The sequence below is a fragment of the Petromyzon marinus genome, chromosome 48 (assembly GCF_048934315.1).
Source record: "Petromyzon marinus isolate PM22_M1 ecotype Great Lakes invasive population chromosome 48, UKy_Petmar_22M1.pri1.0, whole genome shotgun sequence".
NCBI lineage: Eukaryota > Metazoa > Chordata > Hyperoartia > Petromyzontiformes > Petromyzontidae > Petromyzon > Petromyzon marinus.
The window spans coordinates 1,025,171-1,050,866 of record NC_133714.1 but is presented as its reverse complement, the minus strand read 5'-3'; the positions used below and the strand labels follow the sequence as shown (position 1 = coordinate 1,050,866).

Below are 25,696 nucleotides of genomic sequence, written 5' to 3'. Positions count from 1 at the left end.
CCTCCATGTCTCCCCCACCTCCCCCTCCACCCCCTCAGGTATTCTCCACCGGAGCCACCAAGCCATTGGCTCAAAGCCCCCAGTTTAAGACCACCTTCGAGATCCACCGCAGACTCTTCCCCTGTCAACCTGCCTCCCTCTTTCACCCTCTCGCCACACAACTCTCCTTCCTCACAAAAACCCCACACACTCTCCACTCGATAAAAAAAAAACAACAACAACACCCTGACCCCAGCAATCCTGTGAAGGTTTCCCCGGCTTGGTTCCGACGTTGGGGCATTGTGGCCTGGCATGTGTAGACGACCTCGTGGACTCATATAATTATATTTTGCTACTGGCAAAGGAGGTTCCAATGGTGTCTTATGGTTGATATTGTTTGACTTGCATGACACTGGGATTTTTGCACACAGCGTTGTAATACGGTGTGGGGTGGGGGTTTCTGGAAGATTTGCTGGTTTATCCCAGGATGTTTCTGTTGCGCGTCGTCGCTTTAAGATGTTTCTCTGTTCATATTTAGTTTGCTGCGGTTGCACCCGACACAAGAGCCGCATGGCTCACAGGGCTACACCTAATAAATTAAACTTGAAAAAAATTAAACTTTGTTGCGATAACTTTTTGTTCATCGTTGTTCCTGCCTTTTGTTTTGGTGTCATTTCTAAATTTCTTTATATAAAAAAAATATTTGCTGGGTAGTAGTAGGGTTTTCATTTGCTTGGGTAGTGGCTGTATATGGGAAATGGTCCTCATATATAATTAATGTACAGCATTATGAGATGCTATTCGCATGAATGACGTGACATAGATTGTAAGTATTTTTTTATTATTATCCATGCTGTAGACTCCCGGTCCCTGTTCGAGTCCAGGCTCAAGGCCTCTCTCCTCTGCCTCGAAGTGACCGCCTCTCTCCGCAACACGAACACGTCCAATGTTTGTGCACAGCGTCATGAAGGCAGTTGGATTTAGGTGCTGCGTGAATCCACATCAGATGACGCCTTTTGAAATTGGAGCCAAAAAACATTGTGGGGATAAAAAAAATGCGATCATACTCCTCGAGAATCAAACCATAATTCAGATGAAGAAGAGGGAATTTCAGACGACTTCATACTTTAATTATTAAATGGTGCCCCGAACAAAATAACACAAGACCAAGCATCTGCGCCAGATGACAACATTGTAGGCAACAAAAACAGCGGGGTCCGCATCTACTTTCAGGTCGTCAAAAAACTAAAACATCACAAATCTTCATAATCTAATACCTCGTAAATATTCCAATACCCTCTGGACCTCGTTATGTGGCCAGGCCTAAGAAGGATCCTTCCAGAAGAACGGCACACAGGGCTCATAAACGTCTAAGATCCCACGCTCCTGATAACAGCCTCGACGATAAAAGAGTTGGCAAAGCTTGCGTGACATGACCTGACATCACGAGCAGCAGGGGGGGGGGGGGGGGGGGATTGGGGCCTGTGAGCACGTGGCCTTAAAAGAGATCAGGCTCTGGCTCTCGTCTCCGGTTTGCAGGCACCGGGCGGACAGACGCCTTTGGGCGAGCGAGGGCAGGACCCGGCCCCTGCCTGGGATTCTAACGCGAGCCGCCGGCGGTGATGCCCAACGCCCGGTCGCAGTGTCGCGCGACGACGAGTGGCACGTCGACTCGGCCAGCGAGGGCGGAGGGGGTCGGCCCGCATTGGCGATCCGGGTAAACAAGAAAAAAACCGCACCCGATGCCGTGGCGCGGCAGGGAAACTGGCGCCGTGAACCGGCAACCCGAGTTCGAGTCCTGGGTCGCAGCCAACACCGATGGCGAGCGATATCTGAACCGGTTCCCGGTCCACCCATCTCTCACGGGCCACACCAAACAGCATCAAAAGAAATGCTACGGCCGACACATCGTTGGAAGGCCTCCATCAATCAGAGGCTGGACAGAGGCCCGCAACATAACTGTTATGATTACCACTAAAGTATCCAATGGGTAAATAAGGCATAACCAAGCCGAGTGTATAGTTATGATCAATCGATGGGCACGTATGTACTTATGCTTAACTTCTTTCGCACCGTACCTAGATAACCGTGCTCATCGGAGGTGCGGGGGAAGGGCAACAAACTAAAACACAGTAAATTAGTTCTTAAAGAAATGAGCTTTCAATGTAAGATGATTTAAAAGTGCATAAATATCAAGCGACTTCCTAATATCGGAAGGAAGATGCGTTCCACACGATGATGCGGTGCTCGCGTTCCGTTTGACGGCTTAAACAGAGGAACGCCGCAGAGCCTGGCAGCTCGCGCGCAAGGCCATGAACCCCCCACACTCGACGAGGAAAGAGCGGAGAAACAAAAAAGCCGGCTGACGGAGGCAGGAGAGGGCGCGTAGACGCGGGGATGACAGCCGCGCGTGAACACTGCGATCAGGAGAGTCTTTCACGGGGAGGAGAACCGTGTGAGGTGACCCACGTACGGGGCGGGGCGGGGGGGGGCACGCAGAAGATGCCGAATGGAACAGCGGCGCTCCTGCTAGAAGTTATCGGCGTCGTCCCTCGCATTGGACACGTTTAAGGTTGTGTTCTGAAATAATAATTGGGATAAAATAATAAACAGTGGGAAATTTCAGGAAAAGTACACATTACCTTGGGATAGAGTCAGTAAACCCAAACATATCTTAAACCAATTTTTTTTTACTCTGGCCTTCAAAATATTTTTTTACACAATTATAAATTACGTAATTTGCTGTACTGCTTCTGGCCTCTCTCTCCCTCTCTGCGCTGTGAAGAAGGGTCATGGCCCAAAACGTTGCCTACTCTGTACTTTTTTTATTTTAATGGCACGCACGGCACGTGGTGTCACTCACGGAAGCGCCCAGTTTGTTCTGTTCGTCACCACCACCACCAAATCATCCGTTTGATTTTTTTAAAGATTATGATGATTTTCCTCTGGTCATGGAGATAATTAAAGGGGAGGAGAGGGGGAGGAGGAGGGGGGAGGAGGACGGGGTGGGGGGAAGAGAGAGAGAGAGGGAGGAGGAGAGGGATGGGGAGGAGGAGGAGGGGGGAGGAGGAGGAGATAAAGGGGGAGGGGGAGGGGGGAGGGAGGAGGGGGCAATGGTGGTGAAAGGGAGGAGGGGGCCCAGCTCCCTGAGCTGTGCATTAGGCGGAGATATCCAGGGCGACGCTGGACAGCGCCATCTCGGCTCGGCACGGCTCGGCACGGCTCGATCTCCAGTGGAGAGGCATCACTCAGCGGGCAACTTAGGCAGCTCGGATCATAAACGTGGCCCAGATTAGTCCGCTAGTTCGAGCGTTTGTGATTCGAATTTGTTATTTTATTTTTCCACGATTTCCATCCCGGGCCCATCGTCTTCCCGTGAATATTAAACTATGGACGCGGTGCAGCACATCGGAACGGGCCATTAACAATTGGGTTCACCGCACGGTCTGCGATCGCCACCCCCCCCCCGCCCCCCCGTCAGGTACGATCTGGGATTGTACGGATCTCGTTAAGAACGAAATTAAATCACGCGGCGAAAAAAACAGCCGGAAGTGGGGTAGCGGGAGGCAAATTGGGGGGGGCGGGGGGGGGGTCGTGACAGCTCGCATCACGTCAAGGCCAGCGGCAGGAAACACGCCGCAGGTGGGAGCGGCGGCAGGCGCACAGCGACCACGTGATCGAGCTGCACTTGCGAGTTGCTGCGACCTAGACATCGCGATGTCTACACGTATAGCTCCCTCAGCTGTGCATTAGGAGGATGTATAGGATGTTTACGCGCATAGGATGTTTACACAAATAGGAGATTTACATGCAGAGGATGTTTACATGCACAGGATGTTTACACGCATAGGATGTCACAACCTGCTCCACAATATATCTGCAGCACAAGCCTATGGCCAAAACTAACCTGGAAACGAAAAAACGGCTTTTAGAATATACCGGATGTGGTTGTCTCGGCTCAAGTGAAAGTAAGAATCTCGTGCAATCATTCCTCAGCTGAGTGGAAATTTGTTTCAACTTCGCTGCCGTGTGTCACGTGACCTGGCACCGTGCGTGACGCCAGAGATACTTCCGGATCCTCTCCAATAGGCCGCTTCACGCACGTTAGGAGCACGCCGTTTATACAGAGAACGTCCATTGCTGTCCAATCAAAACGAACGTTTGCCATTATCAGAGCTTGAAACGGCTGACTCAACCTTAACATCAAACACGATGGGATTTGTGCAAGCGTTAGTTAGCGAGTGGGCCGAGAGAATCGACCCTCGAAACAAATTTTGTGAACCGGGTTCGTACGTACGTATATTGAACTTCTTTCATGCCGTACATAGCCAACCATGCTCATCGGAGGTGCGGTTTAATCACGGGCGGCCGAAACGTCGACGAACGTGACTACAGGCTTCCGGAGCGGGGCAGCAGCGTAGTGCTCCGACTGACGCGTGGCACAACCCACGGACATCTAAACACCGCCAAGCTGGGAAGTGTCCCCACACCCCAAGGGGATGACCTTACGATCTCCGCCGCCGGCTCGGCGCGAGCGCCTCAAGCGGCCCTTCTAAGCGCGGCTCCGCAAGCCCGGGCGACGGGGGGGGGACACGGCGGCGGTCAACGAAGGAACGATGATTGCGAGAAAAGAGAGGTTTACCACAATAATGGAATACCGAGTGATGAGCACAGCCGTGTCGTGATGCGATGGGTGGCTCTCGTCCTGCGTGTTCTGCTTCTGCTGCCAGACACAGAAGTTGCTCAGCGTGGACGCCGCGTTGAAGGTCACCAAGGGGCCTTCCTGAGAACAACACGGGGCACGCACACGGCGGCGGGGGGGGGGGGGATGGCGGCAACGCGGCGTTACTGAGCAGCAGGGCTCGCTGGCTCGCTCTCGCGGACGGGGGGGAATAGAGAAAAAATTAAAAAATCATCAATAAAGACATTATAAAAAAGAATTACGTATTTTTTAGATGGGCCCACCACGTGGCATCAGTGGGAGTGCCCTCCCCTGCGTGACACCATGGCAACGTTTGGCGCTCGCCGGAGGCGTGCGGCCCGGCGGCCGAACCGCCCAGCGACGCGCCACATCGAAATAAACCGCGGCCGGGAAGCCGAGCGACGGCGTTGAACCTGGGGGCGTCCAGCGCTGGGTGTGGGTGGACCCGCGCGTGTTAAACCAGGCGCTATAGAGTTGCGGGCTACGTCTGGGAGCCCCCCCCCCATACTCAACGAGCGCTGGGGCAAGTGAGTGGCTCATCTCCGCTGGCAGTGTGGAGTTTGTACGTCCGGCACACACCCCCCCCCCCCCATTTCGACATCGTCCTTCTCCGGTATCCAATCATCGGGGTACAGATAATGCACGCACCTGCTAGTGGCCAAACCACGTCCCTGGATGCCGAAACATTATCTGCAAATTGCTCGGTTCGGGATGACGCAGAGCAGCGACGACAATAATCGCCCCTCGACTGAAAACGCTCGGCGAGGACCCCCCCCTCTCTCCTCCTCCTCCTCCTCGCTGGAAAAATAAATTAAAAGTGTCTCGAGACTCGGCGATGCTTTCCCGGGTGGTACGCGAAATCGTAGCAAACTTCTTCTTAGCGTATGGCAAAGTCCGTGTAAATCACACGTCCAAGTTAAAGGCCTGCGAGCGACGCGATAACTTCGGGAGCGGCCGCGACTAACGCCGCTCGGTCCGCCGGAGAGCGCGGGCGTGGGACGCAGCTGCTCACGATGCGGCGGTAGCGTTTGTCCGATTCTGGTGGGTTTGTCTTTGATTCTGCACTCGTGGAGAGGAGGAGGAGGAGGTGTGTGGGCGCAGCGACCAGTTGGCCGTTTCATGTAAAAAAACAGTGCTTAGCGGGTAGTGAAATGTCCACATTCCTATGGGAGGAGCTGGTTTTCCAGGTCTCCAGGACAACCACACCCCATATAGAGCACAGTTCGAATATAAGCAACAAATGATTACATTACACTAGTGGGCAGGGGGAGGGAGGAGGGGGAAGACCAAGGGTAATTTCGGATACAAGCACACTACTTCAGATATAAGTGCAGCTGGCCTTGCTCCCAAGGGGGTGTGCTTACATCCAGCTTCTGCTCTATTCATTTTATCAACCGTGGAGAGATGATGAGCTGTATCAGCCCCGATCAGGATTTGAACTTTGAATCTATTTAATTCAGAATCAAATAATCGCACAACTATCAAGGGAAATTTGTGCGTACAATTTGACTTCTGTAAACATCAACATAAAAAAACCCTAACACAATAGCGTTGCTTTTTTATCATCAGTTGAGTCAAAAGATAAGAAATACACGTTACGAATGTAATCACAAACACTGAAATGAATACCAAATCTGGAATCAATGATAGACCAGATGACAGCAAAAAAAGACAAAGGCACTGCCAAAAAACTACTCGCAAGCACTTGGCAGCAGCAAGAGAGAACAGAGAGAGAGCGAGCGAGACAGAAAAAAAACACCACTCGAGTCTGGAGCAGCACAGCCAAGTGTTGGCAGCAGTCCCCGCGGACACAGAGATCAGATTTACACCAAGTGTCCTCTTGACCTCTGTTTACTGTTTACCGGGGAGCTCCGGGCCAGATTTGCATTACGGGTAATAATTTTTTTTGTCATCCCGATAATTTACTTGATTCATCAAGTGTGTGTGTTAAGTCAAAAGCAGCCGTTTAAAAGGTTTTTTTTGCAGAATTGCGGATTTTCACATCATTTATGTTGCGGAACAATTGTGCAATGGTGTCTTGTGCCCTCACAAAACGTCCCTCGCCCGATTGCCACGAGGTGCCGCATTCGGTAGTGAAAGCGTGGAAAAGGGTGACGTCACGTAGGTGGTATCATTTCCTGTGGTGTCTTGCTTCCGGATTCAATCCAACACCAATTTTTTTTCAGGATTATCGAAAATGTAATTTACAAAGCCAAATTTTCTGAATTCTCAGATTACTCCTAAAATCGGCAACACATCCATAACAGGCTTATGGTAGTTGCTAAACTAAAAACTAAATTAATTGTATTTAACCAGGTAAGGCCCACTTGAGCTATAGAGATATTTTTCAGAAGCGACCTGGCCATAAATGATAGTTTAACAAAGTGGTACATCACGTGCACATTCATAGCAGCCAAATACTCTAAATGCGTGTTTCTAAATGTGGAGGAAAATCCACACGACCATGGGGAGAACACGCAAACACCAAATATACAGCAGCAGGTGTCAGGGTTGGGATCGAACCCACGACCTCCTACATACCAGGCGAGACAGTTAACATCTCCTAGCCACTGATGATGATGAGAGATAGACATGCAAACTCCAAATATACAGCAGCAGGCGTGAGGGTTGGGATCGAACCCACGACCTGTATACCAGGCGAGGTAGTTAACATCTCCTAGCCACCGTGGTGCCCTGAAGTAAGATGAGAAGAGGAAGATCTTGAGGGCCTGCGCTTGAACGAGTATGGAGCGAGCAACCCGGATAACAAGGGGAAGGGAATTGCAGACACCAGTGTGGCAGCAAAGGGGAAAAGGGGGCAACCTCTCACCGAGAACAAAGTTGTTTGGGGGGTTTGACAGAAGCCCAAGTTGCCGAAGCCGCGAGTGTGTGTGCGAAGTCGTGTGCGCATGCAAAGCCGCGAGTTGTTTGCAAAGCTGCGAGTGTGCAAAGTCGTGCACAGTGAGATGAGCGGAGAGAGGAGGACAAGGCACAGCCCACGAAGGATATTCAAGGCAATTCATTAAAAAGAGAGGTTTTTCTGGGACAATATCGTTATCCGCTTTAATTTTCAATTCACGAGAATCTCCGGCACATATCCTTCACAGATAAAGAGAGGACACTGCATCCCACCTTTTGTCATGAACATCAGATATGAATCACAATGCAATCACACCGCCGTCTAATGCAGCACTTACCCTTTCATTGTGAATGATCATGAGTTTCACAAGAACAATGTTGATTTGGTTCCCCACACTGGGATGCTTGTATATCGAGGCAACCTGAAACACACCACACACACACAACACGAATGAACTGGGTTCGTGAACCCATCTGTGCAGACCTCTGCCGTGTCATTCCCCTGCAATGTGGTGCAAGTTATCTGCACGTACCCCGCTGCTTTCCTCCTATAAGCAAAGGCAACTTATTCTTGGTTCTTTCGGTAAAGTCACGTAGAAGGGAAACAATAAAATAATAAAAATATATTTTTTTGTTTTTGTTTAAACTGGTGTTTTTTTTAAACAAACAGGTGGCTTGTGAACAGGAGTTGTTTTATTGTTTCCCTTCGACGTGACTTTACCGAAAGAACCAAGAATATGAATCCCTGCAGTCACAAAAGCTTTAAATCAAAATCAAAGCCAACTTCTTACGGAGCCAATTGGCCAAACATTCGTAACAAAAAAAAAAACCTCATCCGAGGCCAGTGTGTAGCTCTCCTGGGAAAAATAATTTTTGTTGTGGGAGCCTTAATGTCAGTTTTATTTTACGGCGTATGGACTAAATTTTGATTTAAAGCTTTCGTGACTGCAGTAATTCATATTCTTAGTTCTTTCGGTAAAGTCACGTTGAAGGGAAACAATAAAATAATAAAAGATATATAACATTATTTTTTATTGGCGTATGGACTGTTAAACTTTTTTTTTTAAAGAACATTTGCATGCAAAGTCTAATGCGATAAACGCGAGGCTCCTGAATTACGAGGGCTGCATGATGGAGGAGCCCAGGGGAAGCGGTTTATGCAACGGAATCTCTCCGGCGATCCTGGAAACAGCGCACTCCCGCGCCCCCCGCACTCTAAGTTCCCTCTGCCTGGGTGAGCTCCCGGCTCAACATCTGCCCTCTCTCTCCCCTGCCTGCGACGATCTTTCTCCCCGAAGTTTCCTCCTCCAAGCGAAAAGCCACTCTCGACTGTGTGGGGTCGGCTGCTCGGATTTCATCCTCTCCCGCGAGCTTCGATTCTGCACCTCTTCTCCTGGCCACGTCCACTGCCCTCCCTCGCTCACTCCACCGCATCCTCCCCCGTCTCAGCCTCGGGACTCTCTCAACTCCAGCTGCCCTCCACCAGTAGCAGCGCCACAGCCCTTCTCATCCATAGATTGCTGCATTTGATGTCAGCCTCTGTGCGAGTCAATTGGACTCGAGTCTAATTTACCAAGCCACACGTGGGTGAGCGTCGTGCGACGGAGCGCGCAATAAAATAAATGCACGCGATGCTGCGTCGGTGGCGGTGGGCAAAGACAAATGACAAAACCTCAATGTTGCTCTCAAGAGAATTAAATATATTTCATTCTCGGGCATGGCAGCCATGTGGTTCAGCAGCACAGTGCCGGTGTCGAGGTCTGCTGCTGCTGCTGCTGGCCATGACGAGAGGGCTTCAGGAGAGAGAGAGAGAGAGAGTTGGAGTCGTTTTGCTGTTCCTCCTCCTCCCACATTGCAGGAGGAGTGCAGGCCGCGGCGGTTCACTCTACGGTGTTGGTTGCGTGACCACCAGTGGTTTGTCTTTAATTCCCCCGTTCGCGGGGGAGGGTCCCGTGCTGGTGAGAGAAGCGGCGGCCTCGCTCACGTTGCCGCCCCCCCTACCCACTCCCGGCACCGGTTTCCGCGTCACCTTTTAAAAAACCCACCGACAACCGACTCCACCATCCAGGCCAAATGGACGGCGTTAATTAGAACAGACGCATGCAACCGGTGGCATACACGGTCGGGGGGGGGGGGGGGGGTGCGGAATAGTGAAGAGAAAGAAGAGGAGGGGCCCGAGGAGGGGTCCGAGGAGGGGTCCGAGGAGGGTCGACTCACGATGGACACGAGGGTGAGCACGTAGTGCTGCAGGTTGTGGCCGTGGTGCTGCACCATGCGGGCGTCGGCCGCCACCATCACCTCGACGTGGCGTGGGTACGACAGGAACCTCTTCCTCCTCCTCCTCGCGCGGCCCGATCGCGGCGGCGGCGGCGGCGACGACGACGCCCGCTTGCCCGGTTGCCTTCGCCCGCCGGGCCCGCGCGTCGCCTGCTGCCGCTGCTGCTGCTTCTTTTCCTCGGCGGCCTCCGAGGCCCACGGCGAGGGCTCCCTGCGGCCGCCTGCCGAAACGTTCGTCGCTCTCGCGGAGACGATGGCGGTCGCCGCAGAGCCGAGCCCCGTGCCCGTGACCTTCAGGGTCATCTTCTGTTCCACGGTGGCCTGCCTGCTGTGGCCTGCAGTGGAGGAGAACGGCCGTCACGAATACGCCTCTCAGCCTCTCTCCAGCACTCTCCACTCATCTACATCCTTCTCCACTCTCTCTCTCTACTCTCTCTCTCTACTCTCTCCACTCTCTCTACCTCTCGTCACTCTCTCTCTCCACTCTCTCTCTCCACTCTCTCTCTCCACTCTCTCTCTCTCTACTCTCTCTACCTCTCGTCACTCTCTCTCTCTCTCGGAGTCTTAAACGCCACGTTTTTGCCTGCATTGGATGAATCCATGGAGATGTTAGCCAGGGCGGGGCGGGGGGTGAGAGGGATATTAAACAACATGTTCCCGTGTATGTCTTTCTGTACCAAAGGACAAGAGGAACCGCGTGCTTAAACGATTGTGACCCACAACACAGGGCGATCGATTTGTTGATTCCCCACTAGAACGATGGGGAGAAGTTACAGAGGAGACAACGACTTCCTTCATCACTTGAACAGAATTCAATCAGCTGCTTGCACAGAAAGTAAGAGGTTAGTCAGTTTAACAAATAGGCTTTCGAGCCCAATGTTATCTATTGCGTAAATATACGTGTCATTAATCCTGCCACCAACCGACACAGCCAAATAATAAGGTTTATCATTCTAGATTTAAAGCTTTCGTGACTGCAAGGATCCATACTCTTTGGTTCTATTCGGTAAAGTCACGTAGATGATTTTTGTTGTTTTATTTTTTACCTACGTGACTTTACCGAATAGAACCAAAGAGTAAGGTTTATCATGAGAACGTAACATTTGTGAACGTAACATTTAAGAAAGAAACTGGGGGATTTCTCCACAAATATGTCTGTCGCCTGAGAATGCTGGTTGCTGTAATTAGTGGCGAAACGTCACGGTACCCAGATTGTAAATGGTGAGTTCACTCTCACACAGACAGCGGTGTGCTGTGTGTTGTGACGAGTTCACTCTCACAGTGGTGTGCTGTGTGTTGTGACGAGTTCACTCTCACAGCGGTGTGCTGTGTGTTGTGACGAGTTCACTCTCACAGCGGTGTGCTGTGTGTTGTGACGAGTTCACTCTCACAGTGGTGTGCTGTGTGTTGTGACGAGTTCACTCTCACACACACAGCGGTGTGCTGTGTGTTGTGACGAGTTCACTCTCACAGTGGTGTGCTGTGTGTTGTGACGAGTTCACTCTCACAGTGGTGTGCTGTGTGTTGTGACGAGTTCACTCTCACACACACAGCGGTGTGCTGTGTGTTGTGACGAGTTCACTCTCACAGCGGTGTGCTGTGTGTTGTGACGAGTTCACACACACAGTGGTGTGCTGTGTGTTGTGACGGTGTTCACTCTCACAGCGGTGTGCTGTGTGTTGTGACGTGTTCACTCTCACAAACACAGCGGTGTGCTGTGTGTTGTGACGAGTTCACTCTCAACGTGGTGTGCTGTGTGTTGTGACGAGTTCACTCTCACAGCGGTGTGCTGTGTGTTGTGACGAGTTCACTCTCCCACCCACAGTGGTGTGCTGTGTGTTTTGGCGGGTTTAACGACACATTTTTATTTATGCGATCCGACCCAAAAAAAAAACCTGTTATAGAAAGTAAGAGGGCACATTAGATCCTGGGGGGAGGGGGAGGGGTGTATCTATAAATGGATCACCATGTGTATTACATTGCGGAATTGGCTTAGTATTTGGAGGCCATACACGAATGGGAATTGCACTTGGCTTCATGGTGCAGTGCAAGGAACCCACACACACGAGGGTGGTGGGTGGGGGGCAACACTCGGTCACCAACGAGGAAACGAACCCACTTGCTGTGCTGCCACCATACCTTGCAAAGGCCAGGAGATGGAAACCCTTGATGCCCGCGGGTAGAGAAAGGAGTTTCACGAATGTGTGTGTCCGCATGAGTGTGTGGGTGGGGAGCGGTAGTGCAGCGGTTAGCACGCTGCGCTACGAACCTGGCGACGCGGGTTCGATTCCTGCTCACGGCCAATGCCAGTGAAGATTATCTGAACCGGTCCTGGGCCTCCCCTTGGCCACCCAGCCCCTCGTGTGCTGTGCCGGCCTTCATAGGTGCTCGCTAACAGCACTTGCCCCTACAGTCTGTTAAGGCTATACGGGGGATCTTCGTATTTTTCTAGTGTGTGGGACTGTGGGAGGCTCGTGAATTTACCAGTAATCTCAGTCGGCCAACTCATGGCACCTGGGTTTGTCCCAAGACGTCCTGTCAGCGAGCCTTTGACACTTTACGTGGCCTCAAAGTGCACCTGGCCTGGCACAGGCGCCGTGGTGACGTTACCGTCACTTAGTGGCGAATGTCGCGGTGTTGGTAGTGGTGCGTGTGGGGAGCGGGGGAGTGTAGCAGTAAGCGGATTGCGCTACAAACCCCGGCGCCCCGAGTTCGATTCCCGCTCACAGCCAACACCGCTGAAAGCGATTATGTAAACCGGTCTTGGGCTTCCTCAAGGTCGACTCAGTCTCAAATGAGTACCTGGTGCGGTGTGGAAAACATCGCCACTGGGGAGACAAAGGCGGTCGGGCGTGGTGCTGGCCACCCACCCCCTCGTGTGCCATGCTCGCTAACAGCACTTGCATCAATAGTCTGTGAAGGCTAAATGTGGGATCTTTGTCTTTGTAATCCGCCAACCGTCGCCACCAAGGTGTTGGATGAGAGGCCTTACGGAGCATAGCCACCGGTGCCTGGTAATCGACCGAATTTATCGATTCAACTTCTTCTCATGGAACACTTCCCAGAGCTCACATCCCAAGCCGGACGGCAACTCCAGCCGGCACCCTCCCCCCCCCTCTGCCCTCCTCCGCCCCCCCCACCTCCCTCGTGCCCGCAGGTGACCGACCGCGCCTGGAGGTGCAGCTCTTACCCGGGACGCCACACACCTGGTGGCTCGCGGCCTCCGTGGCAGTGGCAGTGGTGGCGGCGGTGGAGGCGGCGGCCAGCGCGTCGCGGCGGTACACGACGTGCGGCTTGCTGCGCTCGTCCTCGCCTCCCGCCGGCAGCGCCGCCTCCGCCTCCTCCGCCAGCAGCAGCGGCTCCACAAAGTACTCCGCGTCCCCCGTGCGGAACGTCCCGAGCTGCCGAGATGGGGTGGGGGGGGGGGGGGACACGCGGCACGCCCACGGCGCTTCACCTCCACGGCGCGGGCTGGCGGCGGCAGAGGCCTCGCACGGCCTTGCAGTAAATAATAATAATAATAATGTTGTTGCCCTTTGAACTTTGCCAGTAAAAGGCTGGCCGGGTCTCAAGGCCCTGCTTTGCTGCTCTCGACGGATGTCGACGTGGAGCGGCCACGTTGACGAGCGGCGCAGCGCTCGCCGGCTCTCTTCCATCGCTCCACGGGCGGGTCGGTCGCCTCCCTGTCGTCACTCTTGGACCGCTACTCCCGGTGGCTGCCATTCCCCATAAAGTTCACTCATCGATTCCTCCGCCCAAGCCAAGGACCTCGGGACCTATCGGACCGACTGTTTCTTCTCATCCACTCCGCGTTCGACCATCACCACACCGCAGGGTCGCGCAACTCGCTCACAATCGCCCACTCGCTAATCCGCTCACCCGCTCGCCCAACCCACTCTTCCCCTCGCACCACTCCAACTTTGGAATTCCCTCCCATAGTCTCTTTCCCCAAGTTTTTACGGCCTTGTTCAATCCAAGAAACGCTTCTTATGCTTATCCATTACACCTGGTATACTGCTGTTTTTTGGTTCCTGGCCACTTGGCGTTTCGTGCTCTTTGGATCTGGGCTCAAGTTCACTTGCGAGGGAAAAAAGCATCTGGAGAAACTCCCACACACGTGAGATAGGGAAAAGAGCCATGTTCTGAAACCGGTAACGTTTCAAAGTATTTCTTTTTGGTAAAGGGCGAGTGAGTAAGCCAAGGGAGACCAAGAGAGGATCGTTGTGAGAAATAAAAACGAGAATCTCGTCCGAAACGTGCGAGGAACAAGCAGAGCATCTGGAGGAAACCCGCACACACACGTGAGAGGGGGAAAACCTATGCTCAGAAACCGGTAACGTTTCAAAATCATATCCAACAAAAAAGCCGAGTGAATAAGCAAAGGGAGAACCACGACAGAGAACGCAAACAAGGTCGGGAAAAAATCATGATGGAAGAGGAACAGGATATCATCATATTCTTGGTTCTTTCGGTAAAGTCACGTAGAAGGGAAACAATAAGATTATAAAAATATAAAACAATACAATTATCACACCTGATGATGATTGCTTGTGTTGCAGTCGAAACGTCGTGAGAATTTTATTGTTTTATATTTTTATTATTTTATTGTTTCCCTTCTACGTGGTGACTTTACCGAAAGAACCAAGAATATGAATCCCTGCAGTCACGAAAGCTTTAAATCAAAAGATATCATCGGTTTTAGAAATTAAAACGAAGAATCTCGTCTGAAACATTGCGGTGGCGTGCGCTGGAGTTGGGCGGTGTTGGGGCTGGCTCTGGGTTGGATGGGAGCGTTATGCAAGGGCGGACACAATTGTCCCCCGTTTGTGTCCCATCGTGTAACTGGGTTTCTTCTTGGGCTTTGTGGTTTGCTCGAGCGGTTCCACACCAGGTTCTCACGTAGTTATGTTTTCAGAAGCGACCTGGCCATGACAAATGATAGCCCAACGAAGTGGTTTGATTTTATTTTGATTTAAAGCTTTCGTGACTGCAGTGATTCATATTCTTGGTTCTTTCGGTAAAGTCACGTTGAAGGGAAACAATAAAAAATAATAAAATATATATAAAACGATAAAATTCTCACGACGTTTCGACTGCAACACAAACAGCCATCATCAGGTGTGAAAAACCAACGTCAAGAAGTATTTGAAAGAAGTAAAACCAACGGCTTCTTGCCGTTGGGTTTTCACACCTGATGATGGCTGTTTGTGTTGCAGTCGAAACGTCGTGATAATTTTATTGTTTTATTTATATTTTATTGTTTTATTGTTTCCCTTCAACGTGACTTTACCGAAAGAACCAAGAATATGAAGTGGTTTGGGTTAAGCAGCCAATCAGACGCATGCGAGGAGGTCCCAGCACGTGGAGCGAACGGTGGGACGTTGCGCCGAGCATCACAACATCACGCCGAACAACACCGCAGGTACAACAGTCGCCTATTGTCCTGCTTCCCCGAGCCCCCCCGACGAGGGAGTGTATGCTTCTCACGCTTTGTTTTTTAAGGCGTTAACAGATGCCCCCCCCCCCCACCCCCGCCCCACATCCTTCAAGCACCAAACGAACGCAAAGCGTTTAAGGTAACGAACGCAACGCGGGAGAGATCCGATTAAAATACGGGAAGGAACCATGGGCAAACAACCTCTAGCGCTTACTCCAACATGGCCCAAACGACACCTTTAATAATCCTCCCTCCCTCCTTCCTCCTCCCTCCTTCCTCCTCCCTCCACCCCCTCCCTCCACCCCATCCCTCCACCCCCTCCCTCCACCCCCTCCCTCCCCACTCCCTCGTCCTCCTCCCTCGGTGGAATTTACATCGAGGAGCCAGCCGGCGGAGGAACCTGCCCACCCAGGTGAGAAGTGGAGGTCGAACTGGGAGTGTGACCAGAGGAAATGGAGAGGTGCAATCCAAAGTGTTCACAGCTGGAACTATTTGTTAGAATGTTCTCAGCGGCCAATTTTTTTTTCCCTTACCCCCTCTGGGCGGCCTGACTTACGGCACCTAACACCACGTTACTCACTCACCTCTGCGAGGACTTCACAACCCCCCACAGACAAGGAACTACCCACCAATCTTGCCCTGTTTAGGATACTGCACTTGGGTCGGTGCATAAACAGGGCAGCTGCAATGGCCGGCTCGCTGCGTTCCTCACACTTTTTCTATTTTTAGAATTCTTGACGGGCTTACTGAATTTGGGGCTTAGCGTTTTTTGGTACGCTTTCACCGAATCGCAGGAATTCCGACCGTGTCTGCCGCTTTGGCTCGGGCGGCAGGCCCGTGGTAGTAATTTAAATATTAATGACGATCGCTATAATTGGCGTTCTCGCTATTCGGGCTCTCACGTTTCACGGCGTGGCGAACGCAGGCTGTGCCGTCGCAAGCACAGAATGGAGATCGCACGTTCGTGGCCACGACGTGATTGTGTATTGTTTCTTTAAGTAATAATTATCGTATGTTATGGAGAATTGTTTTACGCAGACGGAATGGCAATGAGATCGAATAGTGAGAGTACATGAATCAATTGCGAAAATATTGACTTCATAAATAAATGACATTAACTTATTTATATAGCCTCCTTTGGCCTTCCTTCCATGATATTAGCTCTGTCGGTAATATTAACTCAAGAACTGGGCATTGGATACTCTCGGTTGCATCCAAATCTGCAGATTTTTAACTGTGTAACTTAATTCGCCATTCCCCCCCCCAACCCCCGTTTCTTGTACGTATAATGTAACACCGCCATTTTAAGCAACACGGGTAATAAAATAAAACAAAGACACCCTCCGAGAAATTAAAACAATTGCGGTGGTGGGCGAGTTGATGAGACGAACTTCGATGCGGTGGCAGCCTCGGGCAAACGGTCCACACCGCCCATGGCTTGGGACCTGAATTCCATCCCCCCCACCTCCCCCGCCACCGCCGTGGATGCCCATCGCCAAATACGGACACGGCGCACTTCTTAAGTGGTGTTGGCGACAATAGAAGCAGCAGCGGGAGGAGGAGGGAAAACAACTCCGCAGTTGGAACAGGAATGAACGAGAGAAGGAAAAAAAAAACCCTGCTCTACCTAACATGGAGATCAGCGGCGGCCTCACGCTGGCGCGATGATTTTCGTTTGCCGGTTGTAACGCTCGGGTGGCGTTTACACCTCCAGGCTAAATCTCCCAGGAATCGGAATTTGCGTTGTAATAATAACACCGTAACAACGGAAGCCTTTGTGCCTTCTAGTGATGCAAGCCCCGAGTGTAATTATGAAATTCTTTGCACCGGTCATGCCAGCTTTTTGTTTTTAAACAGCTCATGAAGGATTTATATGAGCAATGATCCTGGTCTGCAACAATTTAAATGTCGATAATCAAAATCAGAATATGTATTTATACTGGAGGAATCTGATAAGCTATGAAGTAACAAAAAAAATCATAATTCTGTGCGCCAGATATTAAGAATAGACACAGACAACGAATCCAAGCTACTAAGTTAGGTCAGCTACAGGAAAGCGAAAATATATTTTGGACACGCGACCAGGATGAACGGGGACCGTGTGCAGAGAGGGTGGCGACGGGGGAATACTGGAAGGTGGGCGCCAAACTCCAAACACGGGATGGGATGAAAGCCATCTCGTCAGTTGAAAGACGCCACTGACGGACAGAAGTAGAGAGGCCGTGGCGAGGAGATACCGGTGAAGGAAACGGACATGTCCCAATTGTCCCAAAAGGCCGAGGGGCTAGAAGAGCGGTGGCCAACCGGCATCTCCCGAGCCACACGTGTCTCTGTCGAGGGGACGTAACGTAGAACGTGCCGTCACCGTATCAAAGAATAATGAACGTCTCCTGTGCTGTGCCGAAAACTGTCCATATATACACACACACTTATATAGATATATGCACTTGGCTGTTTGCAGGAGTAATGGGTTACTTTTTGGCTCATGGTCTGTCACAGTTTGGCCACCCCTGGACTAGAATAAGAAGGAGGAGGCGGCTTGCTTCCCCGAGCTCGTCAATGTGAGCTCATCCCCTTCGGAAAAAACCCCTCGGTTGACGAAGGGCAGCGGGAGCAAGTGCCGGGCTACACTTACGAGTCCAGTGCAAAGGCTGAGGACGGCCGTGAACTCGGGCTGAGCGTTCACGTGCCCTGTGTAGAAGCAGCTCCTCACATCCTCCTCCTCCTCGAACGCAAAGTCCCCACCGCCACCACCGCCGCCACCGCCGCCGTCCGCCGGCGTCGGCGCAGCTCCCCCAGTGCCGTTCCCAGAGTCTGGCCAGCCCAGGTGCGTGACGTGAAAGCTGGGTCCCACGAACGACGCGTCGGCCGTGAGCTGCAGCCGGAAGTCTTGCCCGAACGCCACGAGGCGGTAGTGGGTCCGCGCCGGGAACGGGAGGGCGCTACGCGGGCTTCGTTGCCGCCATCTGAAGTGGGCGTCCGCCGGAAAGGGTTCCCCAAACTCGTTGAGGCGCGTCGGGGTCACGATCTCGTAGCTGCTCAGCTGCTCCAGGAACTTCTCTGCAGGGCGGCCGAAAAAACAGACAATGCCAGTGAATACCACGACACGGAGTGGGAGGAGGAGGATGAGGTTTTCTCAGCCGGTGCTACGATTAACGATCGATTTTTTGGGGGGCTTAGGCCAAGTAACGATCTGACCAAATCTACATGTCGCCAGGTCCTCATTTAAGGCTTGGTCAACCTAGGAGGGGCCCAGGAACGGTTTTTCCCTCCACATTTAGAAACATGCGTTAAAAGTATTTGGTTCCTATGAATATCCACGTGATAAGCCACTTTTTGAGCTTTCATTTGTGGCCAGGTCTCTTTGGAAAAAAAGAGCTGTATAGCTCAGTGGGCCTTACCTGGTAAAATAAAAACTAGTTTAGTTTAGATAATCGTCACTGGTGTCAGCCGTGAGCGGGAATCGAACTCCGGTCCCCGGGTTCAGAGACCAGCACGCTAAGCACGACACTCCTGCTCAACCCCGCTTGTAACAAGACACAGAGGCAAGGGGCAGCAGCAGCATGTAGCCACACAGCATGATATCAGGCAAATGTCTTGCATATGATACTCATGCACAGCCATGTGGTTGCATCCACATTAACATGGTGTTTTTTTTTCTTTTCGCCCAAGCCACGCAGATATCCAAGCTGTACCGGGGGTCTGGATAGTGTCACATTAAAGGGGAGCTGAAATAAAAGTAAACAGGGAGAGAGTTGACTGGGCACAGACTGTACACTGCTGAGACCAGCCATCTCCGCCATTCCTTTACTGGTGATGATGTCATTACATTTAATTTTTGGTCTTGTTGAATCCCTTAGAGATACCGTGGCATTTAATTTTCCAAGTAAATACAAACTCTATAGTTTCAGGAAAATGAGGGAAACTCGTGACAAAGTCCAAAATTGCTATCAAGAACCGTTCACAGTCCTGCCTTCTATAATTACTTGATGTAGGTTGTGTTACATAAAGATCCACCGACTTGCATCATCATCTGACGTGCCGGAGGTGTCTGTGCCGCACGACCAGCACGAACTGACTGCATGGCCGAGTTTTGGTGCAATCTCTGGTAACTGGTCCGAGGACATTAACTCACTCACATAAGACACCGGTTCAATTTACGTGCAGTTGCTGCCTGGATTCGAACTCAGGTTTTCAGAGGTCCCACGTTCAGCACTCTGATCTCTGACTCACCCAGAAAACCTCAAGTCATTGATAAAAAAAATACAGACATAAGTTTTGCCGTCGTACAACAGCTCCCTGGCAACTATCCAGCTGGATTTACTCAAACGTAGACATTTTGAAACTTTGAGTCTATTGTGTATGCCAAAATGTGCTCTTAATATTAAACATAAGAGTAATCCCAGCATGCTTTGCATGTCAGGATGACCTCATCATTCTTGCGCACAATTCTGCACACCCTTGTGACAGCAACGGCAGCGTGGCACCGAATACTTCCTCGAGCACAATCAACATGATTGTTTTTTCTATCTACGTGACTTTATCGAAAGAACCAGACAGTATGGATGGGTTCCTGCAGTCACGAAAGCTTCAAATAAAGATTCACACAATCAACATATCTAGTATCCAAAATGATTATAAATAAGAATAGGTTTTACCCTTTATGGCAATAAAACAGCATAGTTTAACACGCAGGCTTTTGCGACCAATGTTATCCATGAGATGTATTTGGGTTAGATCGCATAAATATAAATGTGTCATTAAACCCACAGCCAATTAGTAAGGTTTGTCTCAAGTATGTGTGGTTAATGCAGGCTCGATTCCTTGCAAAAAGGTATCTATTTGTTGCTTGAACATCTTAACACCTGTTTTATTTCCAGAAAAAGTAAAACCTATTTTTATTTTTCATCATTTTGGATACTGGCAAAAAGATGCCATAGATATAACTGCTCGACCCAAGCTATGAGTGTTGTGATACTGGAATTGTCTTTTTGCTGTTCACCTTTTGGCGTTCTCTGGTCTAGCACTGGTGATACAAGGCCGTAAAAGCAGTCTGTCTCTGATCTAGGCCAATCAAATTTTAAAATAATGCATGTTTTCAGAGCATGTTTGTTTGAATGTTTTGCCACAAGTATGTGTGGCTAATGCAGACTTGATGCCTTGCAAAAGTTATCTATTTGGTGTTTGAACATATGAACACCTCCTAGTTTTATTGCCAGAAAAGGTAAAACTCTATTTTTTTTTTTCATTCAAAATCTCTCCTGCACGGTCTCCACGCCCTGCAGCCTGAACCCTCCTGAAAGGCTCTCAAGCCCTCCCCCACACAGGCGACAGGCTGAGAGAGATGTCTAGGGTAGGGTGGGGGCAATGGGAGGTTTGGGAAATGTGGTGTAGGAGTTGTTCTGTCCGTGCCATTAATGGTCTCATTTGGAGCCCCTGTACGCAGCACTATTGCTCCGTCATGCAAGATAGCTTAGTCTGGCTTCTTTTGTTGTTGTAACTACTTAATTGGTTCATATCAAATTATGCTGCCAGTTCAGGATAATGCATGCCCACAACATAGCACGATGAATGAGGCCAGCAATAATAGGTCGGAGATCCGAGCAGGAGGAGGCAGGGAAACCCGGTCCCGCTTGGAGACAGCCGTGGCTCCTACCCTTGTCTGCCACCTCCCAATTATGTCATCCAAACTGGCGGTCACCCACGGCCATTGTGGACAGATCTATTCTGTGTGTGAACACACACACACAGTCTACTCCATATCCAGACACTCTCTAGAAAACACGATCTGGCTGCACTCCAGAAAAGGGCATAAAGACAAAGACTTTGCCTCCTGCTGCCGATGTTCTGGTCACTCTTCCAAGCCTTCGACATGAGATGATAAAAATCACGCCGATTATTAAATCCGACGTAATTTATACAGGGTGGTCCAAAAGTCAGGACGCATCGAGATATTATATTTATTTTAACAAATCACATAGGGTTTTTTAAAATGTTCTTTCCATGTTTAAATGTCATCTGAAAATAATTCAGAAAAATAAGTATTAACATTAATAACAGTTAAAATGTATTTAAAATGTTTACCCTTAATAGTCAAGCCAAGCATTTACTTAGATCTTGATATATCTGCCAACCGAACTTTTAATTTGTGATTTTTCTGGTTGTGTCAAAATTTGGAGTACAAAAAGTCCAAACTGTTTTGTGTTTGGCGCCTGGGCCTTCAATGATTGATTGTCAAATGAATCAAAGACGCCGAATAGAAACACCAACATTAGATTTGAATTTTTTTTTTATAAATAACAACGTAAATTTTGCACCGGCCAAATTTTGGAAAAATTATTTTCTTTTAAAACCTACGCACACAAAAAAACGAGTGTATCCGAAGGTTATAAGGGTGCATCTCAATCTCTCGTCTACGTTTTGGAACAGTGTGATGTTAAAGCCATTACTCTACAAAAAGAGGTAAAAGCCAGCTACCAGCTTCCAGCTACAAGCTCATCGGCTAACGGTGGAGTTCTTTTGTTGTTGATGGAGCACCCTCATATACGCCAGGGCATCTCGGGGCAACGTTACTCCACAGTCTCATCTCAACACGTTTGAAAGAGGCATCTCCCCAGTGGGCAGCTGTCCTTGTGTGGCACGAAGTGGATCGAGACCCGGCCTGCCAACGGGCATCAGTCTATATCGATGGGACACATTTTTGCCAGTATCAAAGTATATAAAATAAGAATAGGGTTTATACCCTTTTTGACAATACAACTTGTGTTAAGATGTTCAAACTCCAAACAGATACCTCTTGCAATGAATCAAGTCTGTATTAACCACACGTACTTGTGGTGAACATGCAAATAAACATGATTGTGCCTGTACACAAGAACCACTGATAATATATGTATTGTCTTTGTACTGTTCGCCTTTGGCGTTCTCTGGTCTGACATTGGTGAGACTAGGCCCTAAAGAAAGCTGTCTCTGGTGTAGGCCAATCAGTTTCATCACAAGTACGTGTGGTTAATGCAGACTTGATTCCTTGCAAGAGGTATCTGTTTGGTGTTTGAACATCTTAACACCTCTTGGGCGTCAGTCTGCTCCCATAACAGTACCGCCAGGGTGACAAGGGCACACCACGGTGGCTAGGAGATGTTAATTACCGCTCCAGCTATGCAGGAGGTCGTGGGTTAAATCCCGACCCTGACGCCTGCTGTATATTTGGAGTTTGCGTGCCTTTCTCATCCGTATCACGGTGGCTAGGAGATGTGAACTACCTCACCTTGTATGCAGGAGGTCGTGGGTTCGATCCCGACTGACACCTGCTGTGGTCGTGTGAATTATTTTCTCCGGTTTTTCTCTCCACATTTAGAATCCACATAAGTGTAGATTATTCGTCTGCTATAAATTTCCACGTGATAAGCCACTTCGTTGAGCTATCATTTATGGCCAGATCGCGTCTGAAGAAAAGAGCTATATAGCTCAGTGGACCATACATTGTTAAACAATACATACTTTATAGTTTTAATTAGTTTATAGATTCCATAATATAAGTTTTTTTTGGGTTAGATCGCTTAAATATATAAATGTGTCGTTAAACCCACCACCACCCGACACAGCCAATTAGTAATGTTTGTCATGTAAACAGAACATGCCAATTCGTGACGAATACAACACACCGGTGTGTTGGAGAGTAAAGCCACAACATTTACAATCTGAGTACGACCTTCATTTCTATATTTGCGTGATCTAACCCAAAAAGAAACCTGTATTATGGAAGGTATTGGTCGAGAAAGCCTACGTGAGAAAGCCTACGTGTTAAAGTTTATAGATTTCTGCTCCGTACAATCACAATCCTGTCATTTGTGGGTAATTTTCGAACGTGGCAATTGTGAACAGAGCCTCGTGACAAAAATGGTACCGCGGCAATCTTCGTGGAGACGCGACGCACTGCGCCATTGCAAAGTGCGGCGACGACCAGGGCGATGTTCACCAGGGCGGTGTTCACCAGGGCGGTGTTCACCATGGCGGCGTTCACCAGGGCGGTGTTCACCAGGGCGGTGTTCACCAGGGCTGTGTTCACCAGGGCGGTGTTCACCAGGGCGGTGTTCACCAGGGCGGTGTTCACCAGGGCGGTGTTTACCAGGGTGGTGTTCACCAGGGAGGTGTTCAACAGGGCGGCGTTCACCAGGGTGGTGTTCACCAGGGTGGCGTTCACCAGGGCGGTGTTCACCAGGGCGGTGTTCACCATGGCGGTGTTCACCAGGGCGGTGTTTACCAGGGCGGTGTTCACCAGGGCGGTGTTCACCAGGGCGGTGTTTACCAGGGCGGTGTTCACCAGGGTGGTGTTCACCAGGGCGGTGTTCACCAGGGTAGTGTTCACCATGGCGGCGTTCATCATGGTGGTGTTCACCATGGTGGTGTTCACCATGGTGGTGTTCACCAGGGTGGTGTTCACCAGGGTGGTGTTCACCATGGTGGTGTTCACCAGGGCGGTGTTCACCATGGTGGCGTTCACCAGGGTGGTGTTCACCAGGGTGACGCTCACCAGGGTGGTGTTCACCAGGGCGGTGTTCACCAGGGCGGTGTTCACCAGGGTGACGCTCACGAGAGTGGCGTTCACCAGGGCGGTGTTCACCAGGGTGTGGTTCACCAGGGTGACGCTCACCAGCGTGGCGCTTTAAAGAATCCTGAAACTCCTTCACGCTCCGCAGAGTTTGCTCTGTTGCTCCGTTGTGTTTGTGCCTGTACACAAGAACCCAATTTCACGGAACAGTATTCCGCCCAGCTGTGAAGTCGTTTGAAGTGCCTTGATTGTCCTGAGTGGACAAATCGTGTGCCAACAACATGGGGCCGAAATTTTCAAATAAAACAATAATCCCACATTAAAATTTAGATTTGAAGCTTTCGTGACTGCAGGAATCCATACTCTTTGGTTCTTTCGGTAAAGTCACTTAGTTAGACGTTTCGATTGCAACACAGGCAATCTTCTTCAGGTGGCAAAACCACAGCAAGAAAAAAAAGTGCTCCCACTTCAGCAATTTCTTGCTGTGGTTTTACCACCTGAAGAAGGTTGCTCGTGTTGCGATCGAAACGTCGTGATTTGTTTTATTTTATTTCTAACTACGTGACTTTACCGAAAGAACCAAAGTACACATTCAAATTGTCACATTCAAATTGTCACATTCAAATTGTCACATTCAAATTGTCACATTCGAATCGTCACATTCGAATCGTCACATTCGAATCGTCACATTCAAATCGTCACATTCAAATCGTCACATTCAAATCGTCACATTCGAATTGTCACATTCGAATCGTCACACCCGAATCGTCACATCCGAATCGTCACATTCGAATCGTCACATTCGAATCGTCACATTCGAATCGTCACATTCGAATTGTCACATTCGAATTGTCACATTCGAATTGTCACATTCGAATTGTCACATTCAAATTGTCACATTCGAATTGTCACATTCGAATTGTCACATTCGAATTGTCACATTCGAATTGTCACATTCAAATTGTCACATTCGAATTGTCACATTCGAATTGTCACATTCGAATTGTCACATTCAAATTGTCACATTCAAATTGTCACATTCAAATTGTCACATTCGAATTGTCACATTCGAATTGTCACATTCAAATTGTCACATTCAAATTGTCACATTCAAATTGTCACATTCGAATTGTCACATTCGAATTGTCACATTCGAATTGTCACATTCGAATTGTCACATTTAAATTGTCACATTCAAATTGTCACATTCAAATTGTCACATTCGAATTGTCACATTCGAATTGTCACATTCGAATTGTCACATTCAAATTGTCACATTCAAATTGTCACATTCGAATTGTCACATCCGAATTGTCACATCCGAATCGTCACATTCGAATCGTCACATTCGAATCGTCACATTCGAATCGTCACATTCGAATCGTCACATTCGAATCGTCACATTCAAATCGTCACATTCAAATTGTCACATTCAAATTGTCACATTCAAATTGTCACATTCGAATTGTCACATTCGAATTGTCACATTCGAATTGTCACATTTAAATTGTCACATTCAAATTGTCACATTCAAATTGTCACATTCAAATTGTCACATTCGAATTGTCACATTCGAATTGTCACATTCAAATTGTCACATTCAAATTGTCACATTCAAATTGTCACATTCAAACTGTCACATTCAAATTGTCACATTCAAATTGTCACATTCGAATTGTCCATTTGTTGCTTTCTAAGTCTCTGGGTGTTGGGCTCCATCAACGTTCCCCGGCGCAAGAGGAACACGAAAGGAACACGAAAGTAACGCGGGCGCAAACCTTGAGCAGATCCGCAATCCGCGCTCTCAACAGACATTGCGTAACGCCACCGTCCGCTCTCTCCACAACAACAACAACAACCACCATTCGTCACTAAGTGGTGGTGACGTCAC

The 25,696-nt window shown here is 49.6% G+C and overlaps 1 protein-coding gene across 1 annotated transcript in view; it reads right to left on the bottom strand.

The window, feature by feature from the left end:
* The window catches only part of LOC116952785 (A disintegrin and metalloproteinase with thrombospondin motifs 9-like), a 100,724-nt gene that overhangs the window by 48,266 nt on the left and 26,762 nt on the right, over nucleotides 1-25,696 (bottom strand). The window contains exons 2-6 of the mRNA XM_032972424.2: nucleotides 17,890-18,314; nucleotides 13,008-13,218; nucleotides 9,758-10,152; nucleotides 7,879-7,962; nucleotides 4,638-4,762 (exon numbers count right to left, since the gene is read on the bottom strand). Coding sequence (XP_032828315.1) covers nucleotides 4,638-4,762; nucleotides 7,879-7,962; nucleotides 9,758-10,152; nucleotides 13,008-13,218; nucleotides 17,890-18,314 — 1,240 coding nt within the window. The remainder of the gene's footprint in view (nucleotides 1-4,637; nucleotides 4,763-7,878; nucleotides 7,963-9,757; nucleotides 10,153-13,007; nucleotides 13,219-17,889; nucleotides 18,315-25,696) is intronic.